Raw genomic sequence first — 25,938 nt, 5'->3', positions numbered from 1 at the left:
TTGGAAGAAGCGACGACAGCAGCAACAGCAGCAGCAGCAGAGGGAAGAGGGAAGAGGGAAGAGCTGCGCGCAACGACGAGAGCAGAAACCAAATCCAGTCTCGCCTCGCATCGATCCGTGTTGTGGCTGCTCGGACTCGGCACGCAGGGCGCCCTCGGTCCGGCAGTCTCGGGTCTCGTTCGCGAAGGCAGACCCCGCTGTGGCGCGCGTAATGTTTCGTAAGGAGGGAACGCTCTAAAACCGACCGACATCTGCTGCGAAGAAGGGAAACGAGTCGCTGTCGATGGCTTCTCCAAATTTAGCCTCCAAAGGCTCGACAGCAATGGCGAAGCCTTCTCTTCCACTCAAGCTGCTTCTCTGGGTCTTTATCGCCGCTAATCTTCCGACGAGGTAAGAGCACAGCGACGGACGTTTGGCGCTGCTCAAATCGTTATCTTTATCTGCATTTGTGTTTAAAAGGGACCATGTTTGTGCCTGTGTACGCTTCGTCTGTGTGTGTTGCCTTCTATGAAAAGCTATTGCGAAGGTATTTAAAGCAATGCCGGGTGATTATGACAGCGAGAGCTTTGGTTAAACGCGAAAAATCACACCATTCTTCTTTCTACTTTAAGATTACGCGTCATTTTCAACGTACAATTGTTTGGATTTGTTATTGGCCTCAGGAACGTAACACAAACGCCACGGAGCATCACCCCCTTCAATGAAATCCCACTTTGCATACCTTTTATAACCCCTGTCATTTCGGCCTGCACGTTTTTTTGATCGTTCCTGTGCGTAATATTCCTAAAATTTCTGTGAGGTCTGCCCCAATCTGCTCGCTGTTAGCCTACCACCACCATGCTATTTCTAAGTAGAGTGGAGCTAAGGCTACATGAAGACTCTGCTAAAGCTGTCTTCGTGAGCCAAGTGTTTTTTGAGAGTCTAATTTTGTCATTATTGGCTGAAGTGAACGGGAAAAACCAGGTGGAGTCCGTAGTTTTGGTATTTGTCATAAGCTCGGTGTGTATTTTCGTTTCAGGCTGTAAAGGAATAAAAGAAAATCCAAAATGGCAGACAATATGATCTTCAATAGTAGTAATAGGCTGTTCACATATGGCATAGAGAGTAGCCTATTAACATTTATAGCTTAAAGGGCCCATATTACGCTATTTTCAGATCTGTGTTTTAATGTTTCCTCATCGTAAACATTCTTGGAGTTGTGTTTTGTTTCGTTCTCACATGTTTAACGCAGAAATCTTGCACATTTAGGCTGAGTTCTTTTCTCAAACTGAAAAAAACACCCAGTTCCACCTTGTGATGTCATGTGGTAATACAGGAAGTGCTCCATTGTATTTTTAACCCTTCTAGACCTAAGGGCAGTTGTAGTGCATGTGTCCTTGCCTGGATTTCTTTCTTAATTTTGCATTTAAAACTCCAAATTTTACCTCCGAATGAGGTGTTATACATATATTTTTTCAGTACAAATTGTTATTTCACAAGGTGCTGATGTAGTTGTGTCATGTGGTTGTAATAAAAGCTACAGGACCAGAAATGCAAATGAAAAAACAAAACACAAACAAACACAAAATAAAATTCACTCTTTCATACAAAACACACAGCAAACAACTTTTTTGGACATAAAAAATGATTAATTTAGGGCCTTAGATACAAAAGTGCAAAATATCAAGTCTGTAAGCAAACTCAAAATAGCTTTACTGCCTCAAAACAAAAACAAAAAAGTGCAATGGCCACATGACTTTCCTGGTGTCAGTCATGGAAATAGCTCATGGCATGTTCAGGACACAGAGCCACATCACTTCCTGCATTTCCATGGTGTTTATTACATTTAAATTTGCACATTTGGACTGAAATAAACCTTTCAAATGCACAATTACGCAGACCAAGATGCGTAAGTTGACATTTATTTGAGCTATAACTGCACTTAGAGCGACTTTTTCAATTGTTATGAACACAGACGCTCAGAGCAGTTGGCCGTTTTGACTCACTACACTCTTTGGCAAAAGTTTGGGTCGATCAAAATGGACGGAGCGCTCGAGTTTGGCGGAAAACAAAGTTCCTACTGGACACGCGTTTTCTCTAAGTCATCGTGAAGCGTGCGAGTGACGTAGGATAATACCTGGAACATGTTCGGAAAGCCTCAGGTCCCAGCTTTTCAAAGTGGAAAAAAAAGTAAGTTTCTATCTTCTAAGGTTGGAAAGTTAGGTTCAATATAATGTCGCTCTGGAAGGGGTAAAATCCATAAAGCTTCTCCAGAATTATTTGAATAATTTCAGCTCAGGAATTCCCAATCTCTACTGAACTAAAGGTAAAAGGAGCTGTTGTAGTTGTTGAAAACTACTGCTACATGACATTACAACGTGGAACCGAGCATTCTGAGGTTTGGAGACGTAAACAGACTAATAATAAAGGATTATTCAAACAACTCCTGTATGTTTTTGAGGAAGTATCATCATTTTAACATGTCTCAAACCTCGCATGAGTCCATTTCGCTTAAGTGCCTCTCCATTTGCATCTACTGTTCCTGCTTAAGGTTGAGAAATGGACTCAGATAAATCAGATCCGATCAATGAGGGCCAGGTTGAAGGCTGCCTCGGGGCTTCTAACCAAGATGTTGTTGTTAGTAGGGCTCTGTATGGCTAATTGTATGCACAAGTAGTGTACACAGCATGCTTGAGTAAACGCCACACCTGACTGACTCGCAGTGGATGGCCATGGGTAGATCCTGCTGCAAGCTCCAGTGGATTAACAGTGATTGACAGTGAAGGTTTGCTGTTTTATTTTTAGAAGGCCCCAAGAGAAGACTAACGCTCAAAGGTCTTTTATTACGCAAAATGGACTCGTGTGAGCGTTAAGTCATGTTTTAATGTTGTTACATCCTCAAAAACAGAGCTGGAGTTATGTTTTGTCTGATTCACACATGTTTCTTTATTATCAGTCTACATCTCCAAAGCTCGGAATGCTCTGTTCCACCTTCTGATGTCATGTAGTAAATTTCAAGCTGTCTTTTACCTTTTAGTTTAGTAGCGATGGGCAATTCCAGGGCTGAAATTATCCAAATGATTCTAGTGAAGATGTATGGAGTTTAAAAGCACAGTGAAGTACTTCCTGTATTACCATATGACATGAGAGAAGAAGACTAAATCTGCAGGGTTTGAGCATAAAATGTGTGTGAATGAAACAAAACATAACTCCAGGTCTGAAAAAAACAGAACAAAATTGGAGCGCTACACTGGATAAAAAAAAACTTACGCATACAGGTGCTCATCAAACTGGAGGGCTTAAATTCTCATAAAGTAGAAAAAGAATGGCAGAGGCACTCCAGGTCTAACTCCAGGTCTGTTTGTGATGAGTAAACATTATAACATAGATCAGAAAATAGCGGAATAAGCACGCTTTAAAGACAGGGTATTGCACTTTTATGGGCTATTAAATGCATTCAGTTTGATTCTTTTTTTGCCTTCTGTGCCAAGTCACTCTAGCCTGATTCACTGTGGAAACCGTCTGACTTCGCAGCATTAGAATTCATTTGCTCAACAGTAGGCAGGTACTTTTTGTGTTTAACCAATCGCTGCTGTTTGGTTGTTGATGCATGTAATGCGCCAAACCCCGTAGGAAGAAGGGCAATAACGTCTTTCCCCTTGATAAATTTCACCAAACATTCTCTTTGTCCCGGCTTTAAATCCTCGATCTCAGCAATTGTTGCCAACACAGAATGTTTCTTCTTCTACATCCATCTCGACGCTTTGTTTACTGTTGTGCTGTACCACAAAAGGGACACAGACAGACGCGACGAGTTTGACGTCATGGCTTCATAGCTCTTCAGTGATTGGCCGGTGCACTGTCTACAACTTCCAGGGATCTTGCAAACCATCTAGGGTATTCCAATTCCTGAAAATGAGTGGAGGCACTAGCACTATCATTAGAATTGGTTTGCATTTCGCTCATGAAACTACTGCATATCGGATGAGTTTTGATAAGTTGTTGTGTACTGAGTTCATATATTTGTATATTAAAAACAAACTTTGTGTTGGAGCATGGGCACATAGTCTTATGGGTGGAGTGTTAGTCAGAATTAGGGATGGGCATCCGATGAAATTTTCTTAATCGATCGTTGGAAGAATTAACGATCGATTATCGATTAATCGTTAATGTTTTTATATTAAAATGATTATCATTGTTATTACTATCTGCACTACTAATCTGCATAAATAAATTCAACTTTACGACGTATAAACCGTAACGACTTTAGAGCCACATCAATCCTTTTGACATTATAATGTGTTTAATTCAGTTTTGCGCAACTCTCACAGAAACGAAACTTAAAACCGCATCACTAATTTGTATAAACTCAGCGAAGATAAAACTACAGCTCTTGTGTCGCTGACAAGAGCTGTAGTTTTTTGTCAATTTCTGTCAGATTAAAAGACATGACTCAGTGGAATACAGGTTAGTCTGACCATATTTGCGTTTGTCAAAACCAGGACACCGTACGGGGGGAGGGAGGTGGGGACTCGTCATCCACATTGAGCGACTCTCACCTGGTAAAACTTTTTCCCACTGGACACCGAAACATATGTGCTGCTTTGTACACTGTGCACATGGACTCACATTTGTCTCGAACGCAACGGAAAGCGTGGAATTTCTTGTACAAATCATCGTTAAATACGCATTTGTGCTTCGGTACGTTGCAGACTGACCGACTGTTTGTGTCTCGCTCCTTCTGATGCAGAGACACATGTACAGACCCCTGTTTGGTCACGCTACACACAGCAACCTACATTCGGTTTGTCGATTAAAATTAACATAATTAATGAAATTCTTAATGATCAATTATCGATTAATCGATTAATCATGCCCATCCCTAGTCAGAATCCACTGCTAACCATAAGGAGAGTACGAACAGGGCCTGGGAGAGATCGCTAGATGACTCAAACATGCATGTTTTTGATTAGACAACATTATAACATGGTAGAAAGTTGCAAAAAGTCGATTTAGCACAATACCTCCTCTTCAAGAATTAGACTCTAACATCAGGCAATTTAGAAATACTAGAGAAAATTATCCCAAGCCTATAAAAGGTTTATGTGAGGAAGCGTTCAATGGCCAATCAATATTTAAAATGAAAAGACTAAAGACAACATTTTTATGCTGAAAACGTCAATACGCTCATTTAACCGGACACCCTGTAACACCCTTTATTGCTCATGAACTAAATGACTGAAACAGGTGTAAATTTAAAACAGCAATCAGTTTAGCAATCACAATTAAATTAAAGCCACACTCTGTAACTTTCTGCGGTAGAGTCCAGTACCGGTTTGTTTCCACTCAGTTGGTATTGCTTTGCCAAGAATTTTCCACAGTATAGCATTTACAGGGTAGCCGTGGGGTCTTAAAAGTCTTAAAAAGGTCTTAAATTTCATGTTCCTAAATTAAAGCCTTAAAAAGTCTTAAATTTGGCTTTTTTTAATATATATATATTTTATTTTGTATATTCAACAGGGCTGCAGTGCAATGTTAAACAGAGGGAAGAAAAACAAAAACAACAACAACTACGTGAAATCATGTAATGTGAATGAAGGTCTAATTTGGAGTATGTGCAAACGATACTTTGGTAATGAGTAAACAGTCAGTAGAGTGGAGGAAGACGTTGGATTGATCACGGGGAAGTGGAGGTTTAATCCACAGAGGCTCTTAGGCTACATTCAGATTGCACGGCTTAACGCTCAATTTTGATTTTTTTGTGAAATCCGATGTTTTTGCGAGGTTGTTCACATTTCCAATTAAATGTGACTTGTATGTGATCCCCTGTGTGAACATTAAATGGCCCAAAAGTGTCCCGTATGCATATTGAAGGACACAACAACGTCAACCGCAGCGAGCGTGCTCTGTGTTTACGGAAGTTGTCCAAACATGGACGCGAGCATTGAGCACCTGGCGATTTTAAAGTTCCTCTCGTACCGGAGCCAGAACATGAACAACTTACTTGTTTTAAAGAGGAGATTGAGAAGGAGAAGGACGAGGTTTTTGGCCGTGGTGTTTTGTGGGAAGTCCGTAGAAAAAAACGTGTGGATGTGGAGACGTAGCCAAGAGTGGTGAGTGGTGATGTGCTTCGCTTCAGTGACACGGAGTTCATTAACAATTTTCGCCTACTTCAGCGCAGAATAGTGACGTTTGTGGCTTGTTGATAACGTGTAGGTTGGATGAATGCACTTTGACCGTTCACACTGAAGTCGCATGTCAAAAGATCAGATATGTATCGGATTCAGGACCACATATCGAAGTGGTCTGGGTCACATTTGAAAAAAATCAGATCTGTGTCGTTCAGACTGTCATTAAAAGATCAGATACAGGTCACATAGGGGCCAAAAAGTCGGATTTGGGTCACTTCAGGCTGCAGTCTGAACATAACCTTAGATTCTAGATATATTACCTGTAGTCGGTTGGTCATTAAAATTGGATCTGAGGTTTTTCGCCTGCATAATGGGTGCAATACTGGTCTTCATTTTCATTTAAGTGGTCTTAAAAAGTCTTAAATTTGGGGTAGTCAAACCTGGGGATACCCTGATTTAACTAATAACTATGATCATGGAGACTGCAGATGAGGTTAAGTGTGGCTGAGTGGCTTTCACAGCAAGAAGGTTCCGAGTTCAATCCCCTTGTTGCATGGGCCTTTCTGTTTCGCATGTTCTTCCTGTGTCTGGGTGTGCCTGTGTTTCTCCAGCAACTAGGTCAGGAATCAGAATACACTAGACGGTTTGCAAGAACCCCAGACGTTGTAGACCACACACTGACCAATCAGTGAAGAGCTGTGAAGTCATGACGTCAAACTCAAGCATCTGTCTGGGTCCCTTTTGTGGAACAGCACAACGGTAAACAAAGCGGTCGAGATGGATGTAGACGAAGACAGACATTCTCTGTTGTCAACGTTTCCCGAGATTGAGGATTTAAAGTCAGAACAAAGAGAATGTTTGGTGAATTTTATCAAGAGGAAAGAGGTTATTGCCCTTCTTCCTACAGGATTTGGAGCATTACATACGTCAGGACCAAATAGCGAAAGTCGAGCGAACGAATCCTAATGTTGCAAGGTTAGACGGTTTCCATGAAGTGAAACCATCTGATGAATCAATCTACCGGTTTCCCCCATCAACTCAAAACCACAGATGTCCCAGCAAACACAAAGGATAAATTTCCCTATGGATTGCATGAAGCTGTGACTTCATACTATTTTATTACTTATTTTCGCTATTTTATTTTGACTTGTACATACATATACATTTATATAATTATGTCTTTTTTAACGGCTGAATCTTGTTATATTTTTTGCTACTTATTTAGAGTGTATTATCACTAGGGCTGAGTATCATTAAGAAGTTACTGATACGATACATACCTCGATACACAGGCCACAATACGACACGTATCTCGATACACAGGCCACGATACGATACATACCTCGATACAGTGCACTTTCGATTTGATACGATGTATTTCAAATTGATTCGATACACTTCAGTAAAAAATAAGGCTAAATCAAAGCTGTGATTCTAAAACTCTTTGTTAAACCACTTCTTGTGCAAAGTTCATATGAAACACAAACATTTTAATCATCAAAACAGTGAAAATGTCAAATGCGTCGCATAAACGAGTTTCTTTTCACTGAACAAGCAACTAAACTGTAGCGCTGTAACAAAATAATTTAGTAAAATATACCAAAAAATACTCTTGGCGATATATAGATACAGCAGCACATGATATCGATACTGTATCATCACATTAAGCGATGCGATATATTGATATTTCGATATTTTTGCACACCATATTTTCTTCTCTTTGTTATTATATTAAATTGTGATTAGTGTCCAAATAATTTCCCTTGTGGATCAATAAATTTGGTCAAAATCTAAGCCTAAGTGTACCTTAACCTTACCTTAACCGTAAGTTACAGGCCAGATTTATGGAGAGGAGAGCCTGCTCACATTAAGAAAACACGTCTTGGTAAACTGCTGTTGAATCACAATCACAAAATCACCAAATTGAACGCGGTCTCATCTTTCTGACAGGTAGAAAAGGTTGATATTGTGTAAATAATGTAACAAGTGTAATGCTTTTACGTTTCTGAAGAAAACTGCGCCTGCTTAAAGCTCATAACATGTCTACAGTCTTTTGTAGAGAGCGAAAGCAGACCGTGTTGAGCTTCCGTTTGAAGTTTGAACAGTGATTCATGTATGAGACTGTTACATAAGACTTCTCAAGGCCCCTGGCATCCTGCCTGTAAAATATGCCACCGTGAGTCACAGTCAGTTACTATGGCTCTCAGTGCTTCTCCGCAATGACACGTGCGATCACTTACAGCAGCATCACGTCTCCTCTCAGGTCTAATCTTTCTGTGGTTAGATCTCCTGTACGGCGCATAATCTTTGTTTACATTGTTCTTGGTCTGCATTGATTTTCTGACATGGCTGTGAGGTAACTGTAGTCAATTTGATAATAGCTACTAACTACAGCCAATGCATTTCACATTAACCTCGACTTGTGGCGATAATAACCATAAAGACTTATTGTTCAGTATATGAAAAATGGAACTATGTATTTTTGGCTCAACATTTAGCGTTATTTCTTTGTAAATACTGTATGCAGTATTTACAGCAGTATTTTGGGGCATTTTTGTTGTGACACATTTGAGCTGTAAATATTCCGCTCTCCTTGCGTGTTTCTAACACAATTTAGCGGTAAGCGTAACTCCTTTTTGGAAACATGCACAGAGTCACGATGTAGCGTCCATAGCTCCAATTTATTTCTCCACAAAGGTTCCAAAAAACAGAGTAAAACTGCAAAACATAAAAAGCTGCATTTAGCGCAGTGCAAAATATAACAGAGGTTAGCTTAACTACAAACTACTACACCATATGATACTTAATCTTCAATAAAAATAAATTTCTAATAACCATCTATAACAAATAAAGCAAGGATATTATACTTCTTATCTGTATAAAAAACAACTTACAGACAGTGAGGTCAAAGGCACGAACAAAAAGGCAGATGTTAAAGGATGAACACATGTGCTGCTCAGGGCAAACAAAAACAACATAAGGCTAACTTCCTGTCATGATTTCCTGTCTGTCAAGAGACCTCCAAAATAAAAGACAGGCAGCAGCAAATACAATCTACTGGTAAAAACAACTGTATAAAACAATATCCCAAACATTTTTAGGGCAAAACAGTAAACGTTTGAATAAGTGACTTTTGGCTTAGTTTTGACCAATTATCATTATTGGTCAATATTAGTACACTCTATCCTTGTTTATAAGTTGCAGCTCAGGCCTTTTATTGGTGCTATTATGTATTTAAAATGGGTTTATTTGGATTATCCTGCTTCATGACAATGGCATGAAGTTTCTATTTTATCATTAGGGATGGGACAAGATCTCGTAAGATAAAACTGCCATGAGATTGTGCACACAAGCTGAAAACAATCCAAAAAAAGAAAAAGAAAAAAGAAGTCATTGTCACGATTATTTTGGTCAATACTGAAATCACGATTATTCAAAAAATATTTTTTTTAGTTAGACGATGCATTTATTCAGTATTTCTCTCTCAAAAAAACCCCAAAACACTTTGTTATTGATAATTTACGCAAAACTTTCAAACTGAAAATAAATATAGGCTACAAATATGAACCTTAGAGCAGTTTTGTGAAGTGTAAAACATAGAAAGAATAAAATAAAATAAACTTTAAACATGAAATAAATCATAGAAAAACATACATGTATCCAAAATAAACTATATATCCTATATAGCTGTTCTGCCATCTCTAGATTTTAAAAATTAAATGTACTTATTTATATAAAAAATATCCACAAATACACTTTGTTAAATCATTTTAACTTGATTATATGAGTTTGGAGATTATTTGACACACAAATTGAAATCGCAATCAAAATTCAATGAATTGCCCAGCCTTACAGAGGAACATCTTAGGCAAAGCAAAAGGAGATAAACAGGTGACGGGTTCTCTACCAGAAAGTTACACAGTGCACCTTTTAAGGGCTTATATTATTGACTTTCAGTTCACTATTTAGCGACGAAGTTGAGGTAAAAAAAAAAAATAATAATAATAATAATAATAATAAAAAAAAAAAAAGATTCTGTTTTGCTTTGGGCAGAGTGAAGTATTTGCAAATGGAGTGCACATTTCCCTTTTGGTTAGGGTGGAAAAGTGATTTTGAAGTGGTTTGAAGTTGAGATGTGGACAGTGTGACAATCCCTGACAACATTTTTTTCAAAGAGAAGGTCCAAAGTGGATTGTTTGAGGTGATACCAGTACCGATGTATACAGTCGTCCCTCACTATAATGCGGTTCACCTTTGCGGATTTTTGTAGTGCAATTTTGCGTGTGTGACCACTGTAGACCACTGTCAATCAATCTCCTCCATGCCGTGTCTCCTGTACAGTACAGAATGCGTTCAGCCACATTTACATAAATGTTCGAACTCTGCGATTGTGACTCTAAAGTGCTGTATGTTTGCAAGTTTTCTCCTCGACAAAACCCACAATGTCAATGAAACGTTCTGCACCAATAAAGGCTCCTGTGGTCGCACAAAAAGTTGGGCTTCTGGACATGCTGAAGGAAGGTCAAAGTGACACAGCAGTAGGAATTATGGAATAAATTAATCTTCGGTTCGTTACGTAAAGAAAGAGGAAAATAACATAAGGATGACAGCAGCAATAAGTTTTAAGAAGGATGCAAAAAGGGTTGTAACTGTCCTGCCTGAGAAAAGTGTATAAAGTGTGTGCTGAGGAGTTTTACAGCCTTAAAACAGATAGAATAATTGTAAAAAATAAAGCTGACTACTTCGCGGGTTATTTTAAGAACGTAACCCCCGCGATAAACGAGGGACCACTGTATATAGCTGAAGTATCAGAAATTACACTTTTACTTGTGAATCTGTTCAAAAGGACAAACGTGACGCTCTCGGGAAATCTGGGATACGTGCAGTATATCAGAAAATAAATCAACTAATACTCTACACATCCTTCATTTTTAATTAAGGAAGTGTCAAAATTCTGTCTTATATGTCCGTGGAGCTGTATCTGTATTTTGATTTCATGTCACTCACATCCTAAAGAATATAGAAATAGTGGACCATCATTCATACATATTTGATCGGCTCTTTGCACATGCGGTAGTTCCTGCAGGCCGATGGAATATATCTGCATTATTCAAGACTCGTAGAGAACCATGCCACGCTTTTTTCTCTCGTAATGGCCCGAGTAAAAATATGATCAGCTCTTTTACTGATAATTCCAACATTTACATAGTTTTAACTCATGCAATTGTGTTGGAATTTGGACAATTTCGCGAAAGAATCAACACAGAAGAGATGTACTTTGGTTTGGTATTGGCTCTGTGTTAAAGGTGCACTGTGTAACTTTTTGTTTTGGGTCTTGTTTTTTTTCTATGGATATGTCATTGCTCTTCCTGAAATGTTTCACAGCTCAAAAATACCTAGAAAAACAAACATTCTGACTGTAAGCAGCGTCGCCTTTCCACAGATCTGACCTTTAACTTGGTCTGGTTCAGTCTCCGTGAAAATAGAAAGGTTTAATGCCACACTGTGAAACATTCCGGACAAAGCAATAACATCTCCATGAAGAAAAGCATTTGATGGACTCTCCACCAAAAAGTTACACGATGCATCGTTAAAGCCGAGGTATCGACAGAATTGAAAAAGCTGGATCGGTGCATCTCTAAGTAGTAGTATTACCAATATTATCACTTTTATAGCATGAATAGTAGTTGCAGTTGTAGCTATAGTACTAACTATGGCTGGTCAATTATGGAAAAAAAAAATAAAAATCATGATCACAATTATTTTGGTCAATATTGAAATAATTATTCCACGATTATTCAAACGATTATTTTTTTAGTTTACATGATACATTTATTAAGCATTTCTCTCTCTAAAAAAAAAAAAAAACTCTCAAAAAAAACACTTTATTACTGATAAATTACGCAAACCTTTCAAATTGAAAATAAATAAGCTACTATGTACCTTAGAGCAGTTTTGCGATGTATAAAACATAAAATGAATAAAATATACTTTGAACATGAAATAAGGCAGAAAAGCATCAGTGTATCCAAAATAAACTATCCAGCTGTTCTGCAATCTCTAGATTTAACAAGTAAAATAAATATACTTATTTATTTAAAAAAAAAAATCCCAAAATAAACTTTGTTAAGCTTTAGGGTGCACTCACACTAGGACTTTAGAACCATGCCGTGCTCAAACGTTCTGCTTTCACACCAGATACGAGTCCTGTTGCAATGCACGCTGCTCCATGAGTTCATGGATATAATCAGTAGTAGCTCCTGTAGCAGCCAATGAGCCTATGCCACTGGCCACCTGGCTATTGATTTAAAGTTGTTCTGACGCGCTCGTAATATAAATCCACAGATAAATTCTTAGTCCTTTATTGGCTTATCAATGTCATCCACATATTCCACAATACAAACAATGCAGTCAAAAATGCTTCCCCAATCAGCAGGACCTCTGGCTGCCTTCTTGGCCCTGTTGTGGAAAAAAAAAAGATATATCTCTTGATGATAAATAACCACCTCTCTTAACCCTTACATACTGTTCATTTCTTAATCTTTCACACTATGGTCCAGGTCAAATTTGGCCTGGACCAAGAATTCCCTTACAGTAAGAGTCTATACCAAATAAATAGACTGTCCCACATGAATAAATATGTGTAATATATAAATATAATGTTTCAGAGAGCAGGAAACGCATATTTTTACAAGTTTTACAACACTCGTTTTTGGAGAAAAACATCTACTATCACACAGTACCATGTCCTGTTTTACAAAACAAATAAAAACATAAAAGCCATTATGATGATGATATTTATTGCATTTGAAACTGACTGACTGAATATTCTGGAACTGTTGGAATTTATAATATAACAATTTTTATCCACCTTATGCTTATTTCAAACTAGTCAATGCATTCAAAGCAGTGGTATTTAAAAGTATAACATTTTAAAATATTGTCATTTTTGTGTATTTTGGCAAAATTTAGGAAAAGTCATCAAATTTCAGGATCAAAGAATGATGTTTAGTGTATTTTTACTACTGTTGAATGTCAAAACGGGTCAAAATTAACCAAAATAGTATGTAAAGGTTAACCAGCAGTATGTCCCTCCCAAGTATTTTCCCCCAGAGCATCTGAGCTGGGTATTTATACAGAAATACAAGTTGCATACATATCAAAGCAGAGTGACTTTTGTTTGAGAGGCTGGTGCTAAATGAACATACAGCTGAGGACAGGTAAGATAACAAAGGGCTTCCTGAAGGAGGAGAGTGTGGTGTCTGATGAAACTGGTCTGGTTCTCAGGTAGAAATCACGTTCATTTACACAGAGACAGACTGAGAGAAATCCTTCCACAATATAAATTTCTATCGCAGCCCATAAATATGTTAAGGACAAAGCAAAAGGCAAGCACCAAATAAAAGGTCAAAATGGCTCGTACAGCTCCCATGACGCACATTACGCACAGCACGTAGGGCAAAATGTGATTAATTGCACAGCCTTAGTACTAACAGTGAATATCTGTAGTATTCCAGTAGTATTATTAGCTTGTACAATCACATTTGAATCCATTGTTTTTGATATCCAGTCTGTTTCCCTCTGGCAGCGTCTACACTGTACCTGGTCTGACATTTGTTTTGGTGAGTGAGACGCGCACATGCCAATAGAAGCTAATCTGCGTGATGTGTTTAGCCTGAGTGAATCCTGTAAATAGACGCTCCGTTAGCGCCAGAGGTCATTGGACAGAATGGGCGGATGAACTGGTGCAGGTGCTGCTGTCTGAACCCAAGGCTAGCTTTATTAGCATTATTATGGAGCACCACATAAACCAGGACGCCATTTGCATCTCATTTGCATGCTGTAATTGGCCATAAATAAAACACAAACGTAATGGGCTTGTTTTATCTGTTTCTCTCCGTGGTTTTCAAAATGTGGCTCACAGACTGGTTTTGTTCGTAGCGCCGAATCCTCTACTATCCAAAAAGGATAGAAAATCAGATACTAGTCGATGCTAGAACTAGTATCCAAACTAGATCAGTATCGATACTAAAAAAATCACATCTACAGGACAGAAATGAACCTTTCTCGAATATCTTAAGAGTGATCTTGAGCTGTATCAGAACGAGTATAAGAGCACATAAACTAGTATACACCCATGGACAGTGTTGGGAGTAACGCGTTATAAAAGTAACAAATTACTGTAATGCGTTGCTTTTTGCTGTAACACAGTAATGTGGCATTACAGGGAAAAAAGTGGTAATATTTTACTCTGTACAAATGTGAGTAATGCGCGTCACAATGCTTTTTTAACCTGGATTGAAGTGATGGGTTTTTGTTTTTCTTCAAACAAATTAAAATGAAACACTGGAGATGCGCCCACGTAGACCGTCCGGTGACTGCGAGTGAAAGGACCTTTGCAGAACTCCAAGCTTCATGGAGCTAAACTCAGTTGACACCCGATTGGGCTTGGGGGGTTCTCTCAGGGGCGGTCCTAGATTCCAAGTTCTAGTCCAAGATTAGTCCTGGTTTGGTCCTGGTTTAGTCTTGGTTTATACCTGGTTTAGTTCTGGTTTAGTTCTGGTTTAGTCCTGGTTTAGTTCTGGTTTAGTCCTGGTTCAGTCCATATACGGCACAAAAGCTCAGCATCTTCGCAGTTATTTTGGTGGGAGCACTGTAAAAGTAATGCAAAAGTGCAAATACAGTAATATTGTAATGTAACGAATTACACTGAAACGACAGTGACAGGTCATAAATAACGCATTACAGTTTTAAGGCAACTTGGCCAGCAGTGCCCATGGACCACTATGCAACCTACCTGGATGTACGACCACATTCTAATTTAAAAGAAGTACTTTGATTTAATGTTGAATATCACATTCTGTTGTCTATAATTGCATTTTTAGTCGTGGTATCACAGTCTGTAATGAGTATCGAGTCTATTCCTTAGTAGGGCCCGACAGATATTTCAGTTGACCGATATGCACTTTGAGAGATGTCAGCTGTAGACCTAAATCTTGCCAAAATGGGCTGATAGTCCACATGGGCATATTATACTTCGTTATAAAGCTTAGACTCTCTACATTATGTCCATTTAATCCAATTTACAGACAGGTAAATGTCCTAAAATGTGGCTCCGCATCAATATTTATCTGCAAATTAATTTCTCTGTGTTTGTGACGCTGTACTGCCCCTGAAAGCCTCTGAATCCCCAGAGTCAGTTCACTCATGTGCACTTGTTTACAAAATCCATGTGGTAACATTGAGGATCTCGCTTTAAACGCTCGTGTGTCTGATCCACGATACTCAATATAAATAAATTAAACTTCAGCTCAGTTCAGGCCAGCAACAAAACTACTGCTTTTTTTTTTTTTTTATCAAACTTATTTGTGAAGACTTGTGATCTGAGAGGAGCCTGTGTGAGCGCTGAGTGTTGCAAATGTGTCGGTTTTGACGCTACTTTTCATTCAAGTGACCTATAGTGTTTGTACATGTTACTGGACCTGAATTGATATGTAAATGATCTGTGAATAGAAGTGTGAATGATCGTTATTTACGCATATGATTAATTACCGCTGCACACACGCATTTGCCACTAAAGACTGACAGTGGTAGTTTACTTACTTTGTTTACTGGCTAGAATGTGATGCAAAAATGCCATTAGGCCGACCTACTTTCTTTAAATATGATGTAAAGAGGCAGAACAACAATAAATGTGCCCTAAACAAACCCAATTTAGAATCCAGTAGAGCCAAACATAAGTTTTATAATCAGCTGAAGATTTACAGTGAATTTTTAATCACTAAATATATCAGCTTTTCTATCAGGTATCGGCACCTCCAACTCCCATTTTATCAGGATCATATCAGCACCCAAAAAATCCATATCAGTCGGACCCTAGTATCGAAAAACAGTTTAAAATTGTAGTATTGAGACACTACTGCATTCTATTCATTTTGCACTTGAAGTAAGTAACAAAAGTAATCACAGAGGAGTGGGCGTATGCCGGTGGCGCTGAAAACGGGAGTCTTGAAAATAACCCATTAAAGATTTAAGCCAGCTTTATTATGCTAGTTAAAGTGTATTATGTTACTAGAATGAAATTATTGTCAAGAGAAATATAACAATGTTGTTTATAAAAAAAAGATGCATATTGACACGCAGCAAAACAAAAGGGAAAAATCCTTCATTTTCTTTCATTCTAGTCGTACGTGGCCATCAAACTGTTTTAATTCAAAAGTAAAGTGATTGTGATATAAACAGACAAAAGGTGCAGTATTTTTAGGTGTACTTTTTGTAGTAGAGGTTGCATTGAAACAACATACCTTTGCTTCTGAAGTTTCCACGTTATTTATTTTTTGTTCTTATTAGGGATGGACATTTGATTACATTTTCTTAATCAATCGTTGGCGGAATTAATGATAGTTTTTTTTTTTGCTTAATCATTAATGTTTTTATATTAAAATGATCATTATTATTATTACTATTTCTAATTTGCATAAATAAACTCAACTTTGTAACATATAAACCATAATCACTAGATCCACATCTGCTTGTTTGACATTATAATGTGTTTAATGCAGCTTTGACACATTTGTTTATATTTTACAGAAACAAAACTTAAAACCACATGACTCATTTGCATAAACTATAAGTGCTGAAAGAAACTGCTCTTTCCTTGTGCGCTGATGCAGTTCAGCTTCTGTCAGACTAAAGGACACGACTCAGTGGAATATGAGTGTTCTTTCTGTGACAGAGGGATGTTGATGATGATGATGATGATGATGGTGAGTGTGTTCTGTGTGTGTGTCGTGTTGGTGATGGTTCATGTTTCCAGAGATTAGACGTGTGCAGGTTTAGCGCAGCTCTTTATTTAACATCATTTCACTATATTTACGTTGGTCAGTTGGTATTTATTTTGGCTTCTGTTGTGATGAAAAGAGTCAAAAGTGTTTTTGTCTTTTGGACACATGTGACTCAGCTTTATGTTGCAGTAACCGGAATATTGCGTTTAAAGGTTGTATGGAGGATTTTTTTTTTAGTTTCAAATTGTCAGTGAAAGTTTAAAATACCATTACAGGGACGCAGCAGCTTTGTAATTATGATGACCAAAACAAAAAAAAAAAGGAATGAAAATCTATTAACTGTGGACGTAGTGAGGCCAGATAAACATCAGCCAATAGAAAACAAGGCTACCTCTTTTTCTATTGGCTGTTAGGTTGTCAGTCAAACTCCCTACGTTTCTAGTGTAACTAACTCGGCGGCGCGCGGGGATCACGTGGTTTATGCGGCGGTTCTTAGAGGCTTTTTCAAACTGTAGCTTCCTCGCAATTCGCACAAAGTTTGTTGCGATGGTGGACGAGAATCCACGACCAGTTTGCCGCAAAAGAAAGTCAATTTTTGAGGTCGCCGAAAGAAGAAGAGAAGAAGGGGAAAAGGAGCGAAGCCAAATTGGGGTGATTCTTGGAGATTTCTTCCAGCGGTTGCGCGACTGAAGCAGACAAAGGGTCTAAAAACTGATGCATCGGTCGCTAAATTATTTCTAGACAGGTAACTTTAACAGTAATTCTGAACGTGCACTGGCTGTAAACAAAAGTGATTTCTAGAGTAAGGAGGCAGGAGGAGGTGTTTCTACTGAGGGAGCTGAGGAGGAGGATGCACAACATTTGAAAAAGGACTGTAGCTGTATTTCCCTTAAAAAATCCTCTATACAACCTTTAAATGCACCATGACAAAACAGGGATACACAAAAAACCCGATCATACCCGGGACACTGATGTGCTGTAAACACACAAGGAGCCAGAGCCCAAACATGGGACCGTGAGGCACGACTCTAGTGTTTGTGTCAGACGCAGCCTCGTCTCCTTACACTACGTTACACACAGCAACTTACATTCGGTAGGTCAATTTAAAATGAACGTGATTAACAAAATTCTTAATGATCAGTTATCTGTTAGATGACTAATCATGCCCATCCCTAGTTGTTATGATTATATGGGCTCTAATCACACTTAACGTCACAAAAGTGGAAGACGTCCGGAAACAAGCAGACGACGACTTCCTTTGGGCAATAGGAACTCTGACAAAATCTGGGAAAACTGAGAAAATGTCCCATCTAGATGTCATTGTATTCTTTCTTTTTTCCTTTTGTAGATTGCCTATTAAATTGTGTGTTATAATTTGTCTAATTATGTAACAGTTCCAACCAGCTGCCTGTAAGTGACATTGATGTGATTATAGTCATGTCCCCGATGGAAAGCTTTGGCAGGTTGTGAGGACCGCTGCTGCTGAATCCACAGTTTTATCACATGCCCAGACCGGAAGTCGTCATCCGCATGTTTCCAAAAGTCTTCCGGTAAGCGTGAATACAGCCTAGAACTAGAATAAACACAATTATTGATAAAGCATGGGTGAAATGAGACCAGACTGAGCTCCACCTGCGAGTGTGTGGTTGGGTGTTAATTGTGCTGCTGTTACCGTTGGTGTAATATTGTCCAATTACAAACACTAGCGTCGTGATGAGATTCCTTTATTAGCTACAGCTGAGCTCAGGAACAAGACGATGGTGACTGGAGGCCGTTTTCATAAACCTGCACCATTACTGTTCTGCTTGGTGCGTTAGTGTAATAGGAGACCACTGTAGTGTATGGGCTCAGTTAAAGTGATGTATTGGAGTGACTTTTGACTACTACGGAATGTGTATGTAGTACTATATGGAGTCAGTCAGGGTCTGTCGACGCAATAGTAAAAGTCCAATGTAGGAATCATGAGGGAATGCACAAAAATCACTCTGGACCAAGACTCATACTGTAAGCGTGTAACTTTTATGGTAGGGTCCGCCACACAGCATGGAGATATTATTGCTAATATACTGTTCCAGCAATCATTTATTGTTTTTATTGCTCAAAAATCCATCCATCCATTTTCTTCCGCTTATTTGGGGCCGGGTCGTTGGAGGCAGCAGTCTTAAGCAGGGATTCCCAGATTTCCTTCACCCCGGACACTTCCTCCAGCTCTTACGGAGGGATCCTGAGGCGTTCCCAGACCAGCCGAGAGACACGGTCCCCCCCAGCGTGTCCTAGGTCTCCTTCCGGTGGGAACTGCCCCGAACACTTCCTGAGAGAGGCGTCCAGGAGGCATCCGGAACAGATGCCCGAGCCACCTCAACTGGCTCCTCTTGACGTGGCTCTACTTCGAGCTCCTCCCGTGTGACCGAGCTCCTCATCCTATCTCTAAGGGAGCGCCCAGCCACCCTCTGGAGGAAACTAATTTCGTCCGCTTTTATCTTGTTCTTTCTCTCATTACCCGAAGTTCATGACCACAGGTGAGGAGAGGAACGTAGATTGAGCGGTAAATCAAAAGCTTTGCCTTTCAGCTCCCTCTTCACCACAACGGTTCGATACAGCGACCGCATCACTGCCGACGCTGCACCGATCCGCCTGTCGAATCTTGCGCTCCGTCCTTGCCTCGCTAGTGAGGCCCCCGGATACTTGAACTCCTCCACTTGAGGCAGGATTGCTGACACGTAACTCTGGCCTGGTTTTGCCGCCTGCTTTTTTTCCAATCAGGTGGCGGACATTTAAACATTGCAGTTAGGTTTGCAATTTATGTTTTAATAGATTGATTCTGTTCAAAGTTCACATTTAAACATGTCCGGCAGAATTCCAATTTGAGAGAAGACAGAAATCAGACCACATAAATAAATTACATATATAGTGTGCAAAAATATCAAAATATCGGTATTTTGTGATGCTATTTTTTTTCTGACATAGCTGCTGTAGGGCATCCAGCTTAAAAGAAACTAGGGTAGACTCTTGTTGTTAAAGTTTTATGCCCACATACCTTCCATGCATTGTCACTCTTGTCCTTAAGATGTTTGGCGCAATAATTATCCAGCACATTTCAACTGCCAAGCTAGTACACCTTAATGCATACTGTTTAACTTACAACTGATTAGAAATTGATTTAGCATTTGTCGTGGTCAGTTTGTTTTTACAGTCGCTTTGGCCTGCGATCGGCGAGTGGCAGGTCTTTACAAAGCCATCAATCTGCCTTCAAAGTACTTAAAAAAAAACGATTCAAACCTTAAAATATGGAATAATGATAATAATAATGTCGTGGGGAATGATATAATTCAGTTTGCGATTGCATTTGCGGTCTGTGTTTGCACATTTCGATTCAGTTGGCGCTCCGCATTTTAAATAAATCATGGGTGTTTGCGTTTGAGAAAAGAAAGGAATGCTAAGTAATGCAGGATCCCATGTATTTCAAGTTTACACACTGAGGTTTGCAAGTTTTATACAAAATAATACTCCATGGAGACACGTCCGCCAGTAGAGTTGTGATGAAAAACCTGCTGCAGAGTTTGATAACACAGTGATAATAAAAACACTTTTTAGACAATGGGCAGTACAGTATAAAATATACTATAGCTCTGTTATTGATGAAGACCAGAAGAACAAATACTATTTCTTATTATCTTCAGTCTTTTTCTATGTAATCCCTTAGTCTTCCAGATTCCATGGAGCTCAACAATGACCACCCACTACCAGATTACAAAACTAAATTTCCCATATGTTTTTCTCATAAACTTTCAAAAATAAATAAATAAATAAAAAAATAAAATAAAAAAATAAATAATAATAATAATAATAATAATATAATAATAATAATAACATAAAATAAAAAAAAATATATTCAAAGTTTAAAGCTTTATTTTAAATCTGTTTATCTTTATAAACTGCAAAGTTATTAAAACATTTTGAAAAACCTTATCTTTTTTAGCTGCATTTTTAAGATGAAAATGGCGGTGTTATGGATATTAGTTAGCATTGAACTCTTAATATCAGAATTTTTTGACAAGTTTATGAAAAAAAAATGAATAGATGAATTACTACTGCAACCAGAGCGAACAGTCATTGTTGAGCTCTATTGCAAACGAAAATTGAATTCTGTCAACTAGACAAAATGTTCCTTAGAATGTATGTTTTGTCGTTCTTCTAAGAAGTTTCTTCAGTTCTGCCAGGGTTCTGAACTGAAGTAATAACAGATATGCTTTACTTTTTACAGCTAGCGAGTGTCAGATTCCCAGACGTTAGCTGACCAGGCAGGCACCACCTAATGCCTCCACTCAATTTCATTTCTCTCCTGCGACTAGGCCAGGAATTGGACATTTTTCAAGAACCCCGGAAGTTGTAGACTTAAATGTCAAACTCAGGCGCTTGTCTGGGTCTGTTTTGTGGTACAGCACAACAGTAAACAAAGAGGTCGAGGTGGATGTAGACGAAGACATACGATTCCCGAGTATTTAAAAGCGGAACAAAGAGAATGTTTGGTGAAGTTTATCAAGGGGAAAGACGTTATTACCCTTCTTCCTACGGGATTTGGTGCATTGCATACGTCACAACCAATTAGCAGCAATTGGTTAAATAAAAAAAAGTACCTGCTTATTGCCGAGCAAACGAATCCTAATCCTGCGAGGTCAGACGATTTCCACGAAGTAAAACACGCTGATGAATCAGTTTGAGAAGGCTAAGACTCATCTGAACCCTGTCCGAACTGAAAGACTATTGGAAAAGTGACAAAATAGAACAGTCACTCATAAAGGTCCTTCCTGTATTACGCAATAGTGATGCATTAAGCTGTTGTGATGGTGTTACCTCATCAAAAACAGTTTTCAGCAGCCTCCCTTTACTTCAGAGAAGTTCATTTGGTCTTCCAGTATCATTTCCAAATAAAGGTTCTTTCTGACAGTCTTTGACGGAATGTATAAACAACACACTGCTCTGTCAAAAAGAACCTTTATTTGGAAAGCCACCTTTTACCTTTATTTCCGTGACGGCTCTTACTGAATTCTCCACAATATTACACAACTCTCTCTTCTTTTTTTTTTTTTTCGCAGCCTGCTTTGAACACTGTGCATCTTCCCTGACTGCGTGCGTATTTGTTGAAAAGTAGGAGATAGAATCAGACATGGAAAAAAACAAACGTTAGCTGCGCGGCATTAGCGGGCCCCAGCGGACTTCAGGTACTGGATTAGCTCAGAGGCTCACATGTGCCCGCCTGCGCTCTCAACACATGGCTCCCGCTTTGATCTGACAACTCTTCACACTATTTCCATACCGCCGCCTCGATGAGATGAATGCAGATCATTTCACTGCGGCAAAACACAAAATAGAATAGTATATCAGCACCATCTCCGCCTGACCTCTCCAACGCCTCGACGCTATAAAGGAAAAGTTATTAAGATGCAGCTTGATGCGACTAAGGCTGCAAATTGAAGTGTGATTTTTCTGACATGTATTGTGAGCGTGATATAGAATTTGTATTATTATATTGTGAGTAACTCCAGGGGTATTCACATTTTGAGAGAACTGATAAATGAATGTAACAAATGACATGCTTTTCAGAACATTTTTGTGGAGGTCTTAAACTACAGCAGCGTCCACGTGGAGCCAGGTGAACGCAACAGGAAAGGCCTCGTTCTTACTCTGCTCTGGTGTTTCGGTTGGTGATGAAGTGGTTCATTCCCTTAAAGTGTTTCTTCTGGAAGGTCTTCTGCCACATTTGCTGCCACATATGGTGTAAAAAGCCTGTAGCATCTCAAAGGTCGTGGCTTGGACTCGAGTCAGACTTGAGGCTACGTTGTGGTGTCGCGTCTTCACTTTTTATTCCACGTTTAGACGAGCGTTTTCAGGATACGGTGACGCAAAAGTGTGTGGAATTTGATTGGGTATGCATGCCAGGCGGTAGGTGGGGACGCTAAGCGGTGATGTATGTGACGTAAACGCGTACGCGACGTGAGCAGATCTGACCAGAGTTTTGCGTCTCGGGCAGTGTAGACGGAAACACTACAGCGAAGCATATTCAGCTTTTCCACTCTGGAGGATGGTTTCAAATTTTTGTGTTTGTAAGCTCCAAAAACACTGTCACCGTCTGAAAGAAAGCCACTTTTGATAAAATATTTTGTCATTTTTTCCTGCAAGCGTTCTCGTGTAAACAGGCCCTGAGTCACCATTTTTAGAACTTGAAACTTAACTTGGTAAAATCGACTAAAACTTGGGACTCGACTTGGACGTGAAGGTCAATCATTTGGGACTTGGAATTGAACCCTATGACTTGAGAAGCTTTGATGCTTCTCCTAAAAAAAAACATGTTTTTAGAAAATACTTTTCTCTTTACAGTTGACAAATGATGTGCTGAATTTAACAGAAACAAACTGTAACATGTCCCTCCCGCTTCTGTTTGTTACTTTGGATGGAACTGAAGTACTGTGATACCCAATTGTACTACAGTAATATACAGTAAAACAGAGGGAACTACAAAACATGCTCCTTCCATTTCCGTGCAGACTACATGATAAAATAACTGTTCTTAAGCACTTTTAAATCTTAATTTTTTTCTATTCTGGATGATTTCTGAATGATTCCGTAATGATTCACATAAAGATCTTGTCAAGATGTTTAAAAACTATACTACTTATATAAATACTCATATATAAATATACTATGACTTTGTAAATACAGTTTAGTTAAAAATGCATATAAATAGCAAAAATCTAAGCTATATTTGATAATTTGGTTTAAAGACTTGAAATGATTTGAAGCTCAAAGCAGACGACTTTTCTTGGACTTATGGACCAGTGACTCGAGACTCGACTTGGACTTGCCTGTATTTGACTTGAGACTTGACTTGGACTTGAGGTCAAAGTCTTGAGACTTACTTGAGACTTGCAAAACAACGACTTGGTCCCACCTCTGTCTATAGCTAACTACTTAACTAACCCTGTGCTTTGTTTTCCAAATATGTTTCGCAGTTGCAGATTAGTCTCTATATCACAGGTGTCAAACATAAGGCCCGGGGGCCGGATTCGGCCCTTCAAGACCTTTAAACTGGCCCTCGGCTGATTTTCGAGTAAAATATTTTAATCATATTTTCTATTAAAATATTGGTAATTTTCTGTTCCGCTTAGCAGAGCAGCGTCTCCAGCGTCTCTGTACGTGGCCCCTCCCACCAGAGCAGCACAAATGAAGACTTGTCTCTTTCCAAACGCTCTTAAAGGACGATCGTTTTGACTGTTGAATGTGACACCCTCATCAACAAAATGTCCAAAATAGAAAAGTGGAGCCAAGTGCAGGATTTTCCAAGAAAAATTGACATATTCCTATTTGCATACAAGTTCATGTTAAAACATTGTGTTGAAATTGCATTTTTTTTTTCTCATAATATTATAATATTTTGTAAAAGAAAGAGTTCATCAATTAAAAAAGATTTCTGTAATAGATTATAGATATGATAGATATTTGAACTTATTGCTATTTCTGGGGTTTATATGACATGAGTTTTCTGATCCGGCCCCTTTAGGATGAAAGTAGGTTGGATACGGCCCCCGGACCAAAATGAGTTTGACACCCCTGCTCTATATCTTCAGTCCTTCTAATAGCTTCATTTGGTGTCAATGGATGCTCTTGGTGACGTCACACTCCCTCAGTCCGCTTCTTTTACACAGTCTATGGTTTATTCCCTGACATTCAACAGCCTTTATTCTCACACCCAGCCCGCTCCCGGTCCGAAATAGCCCTGAATAGCACAATGAAGATTTAATGTGGTCTGAAGCTATAGTGCGAGATGGCACCTAATGGACCTTAATGCAGTCCGGGAAAGCTCTCTGTCAAAACATGAGGCTAGGCTACACCAGAATGCTATCTCTGCCCTGCTCCAGCACCCCGTTTCAGCCCTGTGTCTTTATTATTTCATTGAAGAAGTGTCTGCGCTCGCCATGGCCTCGCAAAGAGCTCACAGCAGTGATCAAGGTTGCGCCTTTGTGTCGCCGAATTATCTTTGTATCTGATTCCATGGTTACGGGACAATCTGTGCTCTGGCGCTTTCGTAATGCAGCTATAAATCATTTGGGTAAATTGCTTGTGATATGGTTATTCTATGACACTGGTGAAGCATGATTTTATATTTAGGACATTTTGAATTACAATGTTGTATCTAAAATGGCATTTGAAAAGGGACAAGTGGGGTAAATTCTCGTTGAAAACTGACTGTAATTTAAAATCCAAACACCTGTCTAATATTTTCCTGGCTGTTTCTTACCCAGTGTAGTTGGAATCCACTCGTAGTATGCTCCTAATGTAAATCAGACTACGCTGTTACACTGCAGCAGGTATATGAGTACGCATCAGATTCTCCAGATGTGTTATTGGGATCTTGGAGAATTGAACCACACCGCACCTTAGGCTACGTTTACACATAGATGGATTTGTCGAGAAACTAATATTTCCCTCCCTCTGTTTTCCAAAATAACATCGTGCACATAGCATAGTTTTCAAAAAAGTTTTCGTTTACATCAACCCGCATAAATACACCATTGGGCGCCATCACAACTACGCCTGGATTAGATTCAAACTTGTAGCATTTATTTCATTACAGTTGTAAGTTTTACTCAGAAATACCTTGAAAAATGTGCATTACTGAGTGGGCTCGCCTCTCCACAGATCTGTTAAAGAAGTGGCAAAATTGCTGAAATCTGAGCTTGTTCGTCTCTGGTCATGGATATGAAACGGCAACTGTTTGTGCAAATGCAAACACATGAAAAGTGTTTGCACTAGAAGAAATCCAACTGCTGCTCTGAATGCTCCATGGTCATCATCAGAGCAAAAGGGAATCATTGGTCGCACTTTTGGCGCCAGCTCCTCATACGTGAAACCGTAGTTTTCCAGAATCTGCACTCTAGCTTTGATTAGAAAGATTTGTTTTCCAGGATAAATTCACCGTTTGAGTGTAAAAGATGAATACAAACGGAAGGAAATGTTTCTGTTTTTAAAAATACCCATGTACATGT

The 25,938-nt window shown here is 39.0% G+C and overlaps 1 protein-coding gene across 2 annotated transcripts in view; it reads left to right on the top strand.

The window, feature by feature from the left end:
- The first annotated feature begins 283 nt into the window (after window positions 1-283).
- Window positions 284-25,938, top strand: part of gabrg2 (gamma-aminobutyric acid type A receptor subunit gamma2) — a 238,442-nt gene continuing 212,787 nt past the window's right edge. For both annotated transcript variants that reach the window (XM_020938712.2, XM_055148747.1), the window contains exon 1: window positions 284-390. In XM_020938712.2, the coding sequence (XP_020794371.1) occupies window positions 284-390 (107 nt within the window). The remainder of the gene's footprint in view (window positions 391-25,938) is intronic.

This window comes from Boleophthalmus pectinirostris, unplaced genomic scaffold (assembly GCF_026225935.1).
Source record: "Boleophthalmus pectinirostris isolate CB_2022bp ecotype Guang Dong unplaced genomic scaffold, ASM2622593v1 HiC_scaffold_12, whole genome shotgun sequence".
Classification (NCBI taxonomy): Eukaryota; Metazoa; Chordata; class Actinopteri; order Gobiiformes; family Gobiidae; genus Boleophthalmus; species Boleophthalmus pectinirostris.
Note: the sequence above shows the minus strand (reverse complement) of the source record. Positions and strands in the feature narration are given on the sequence as shown.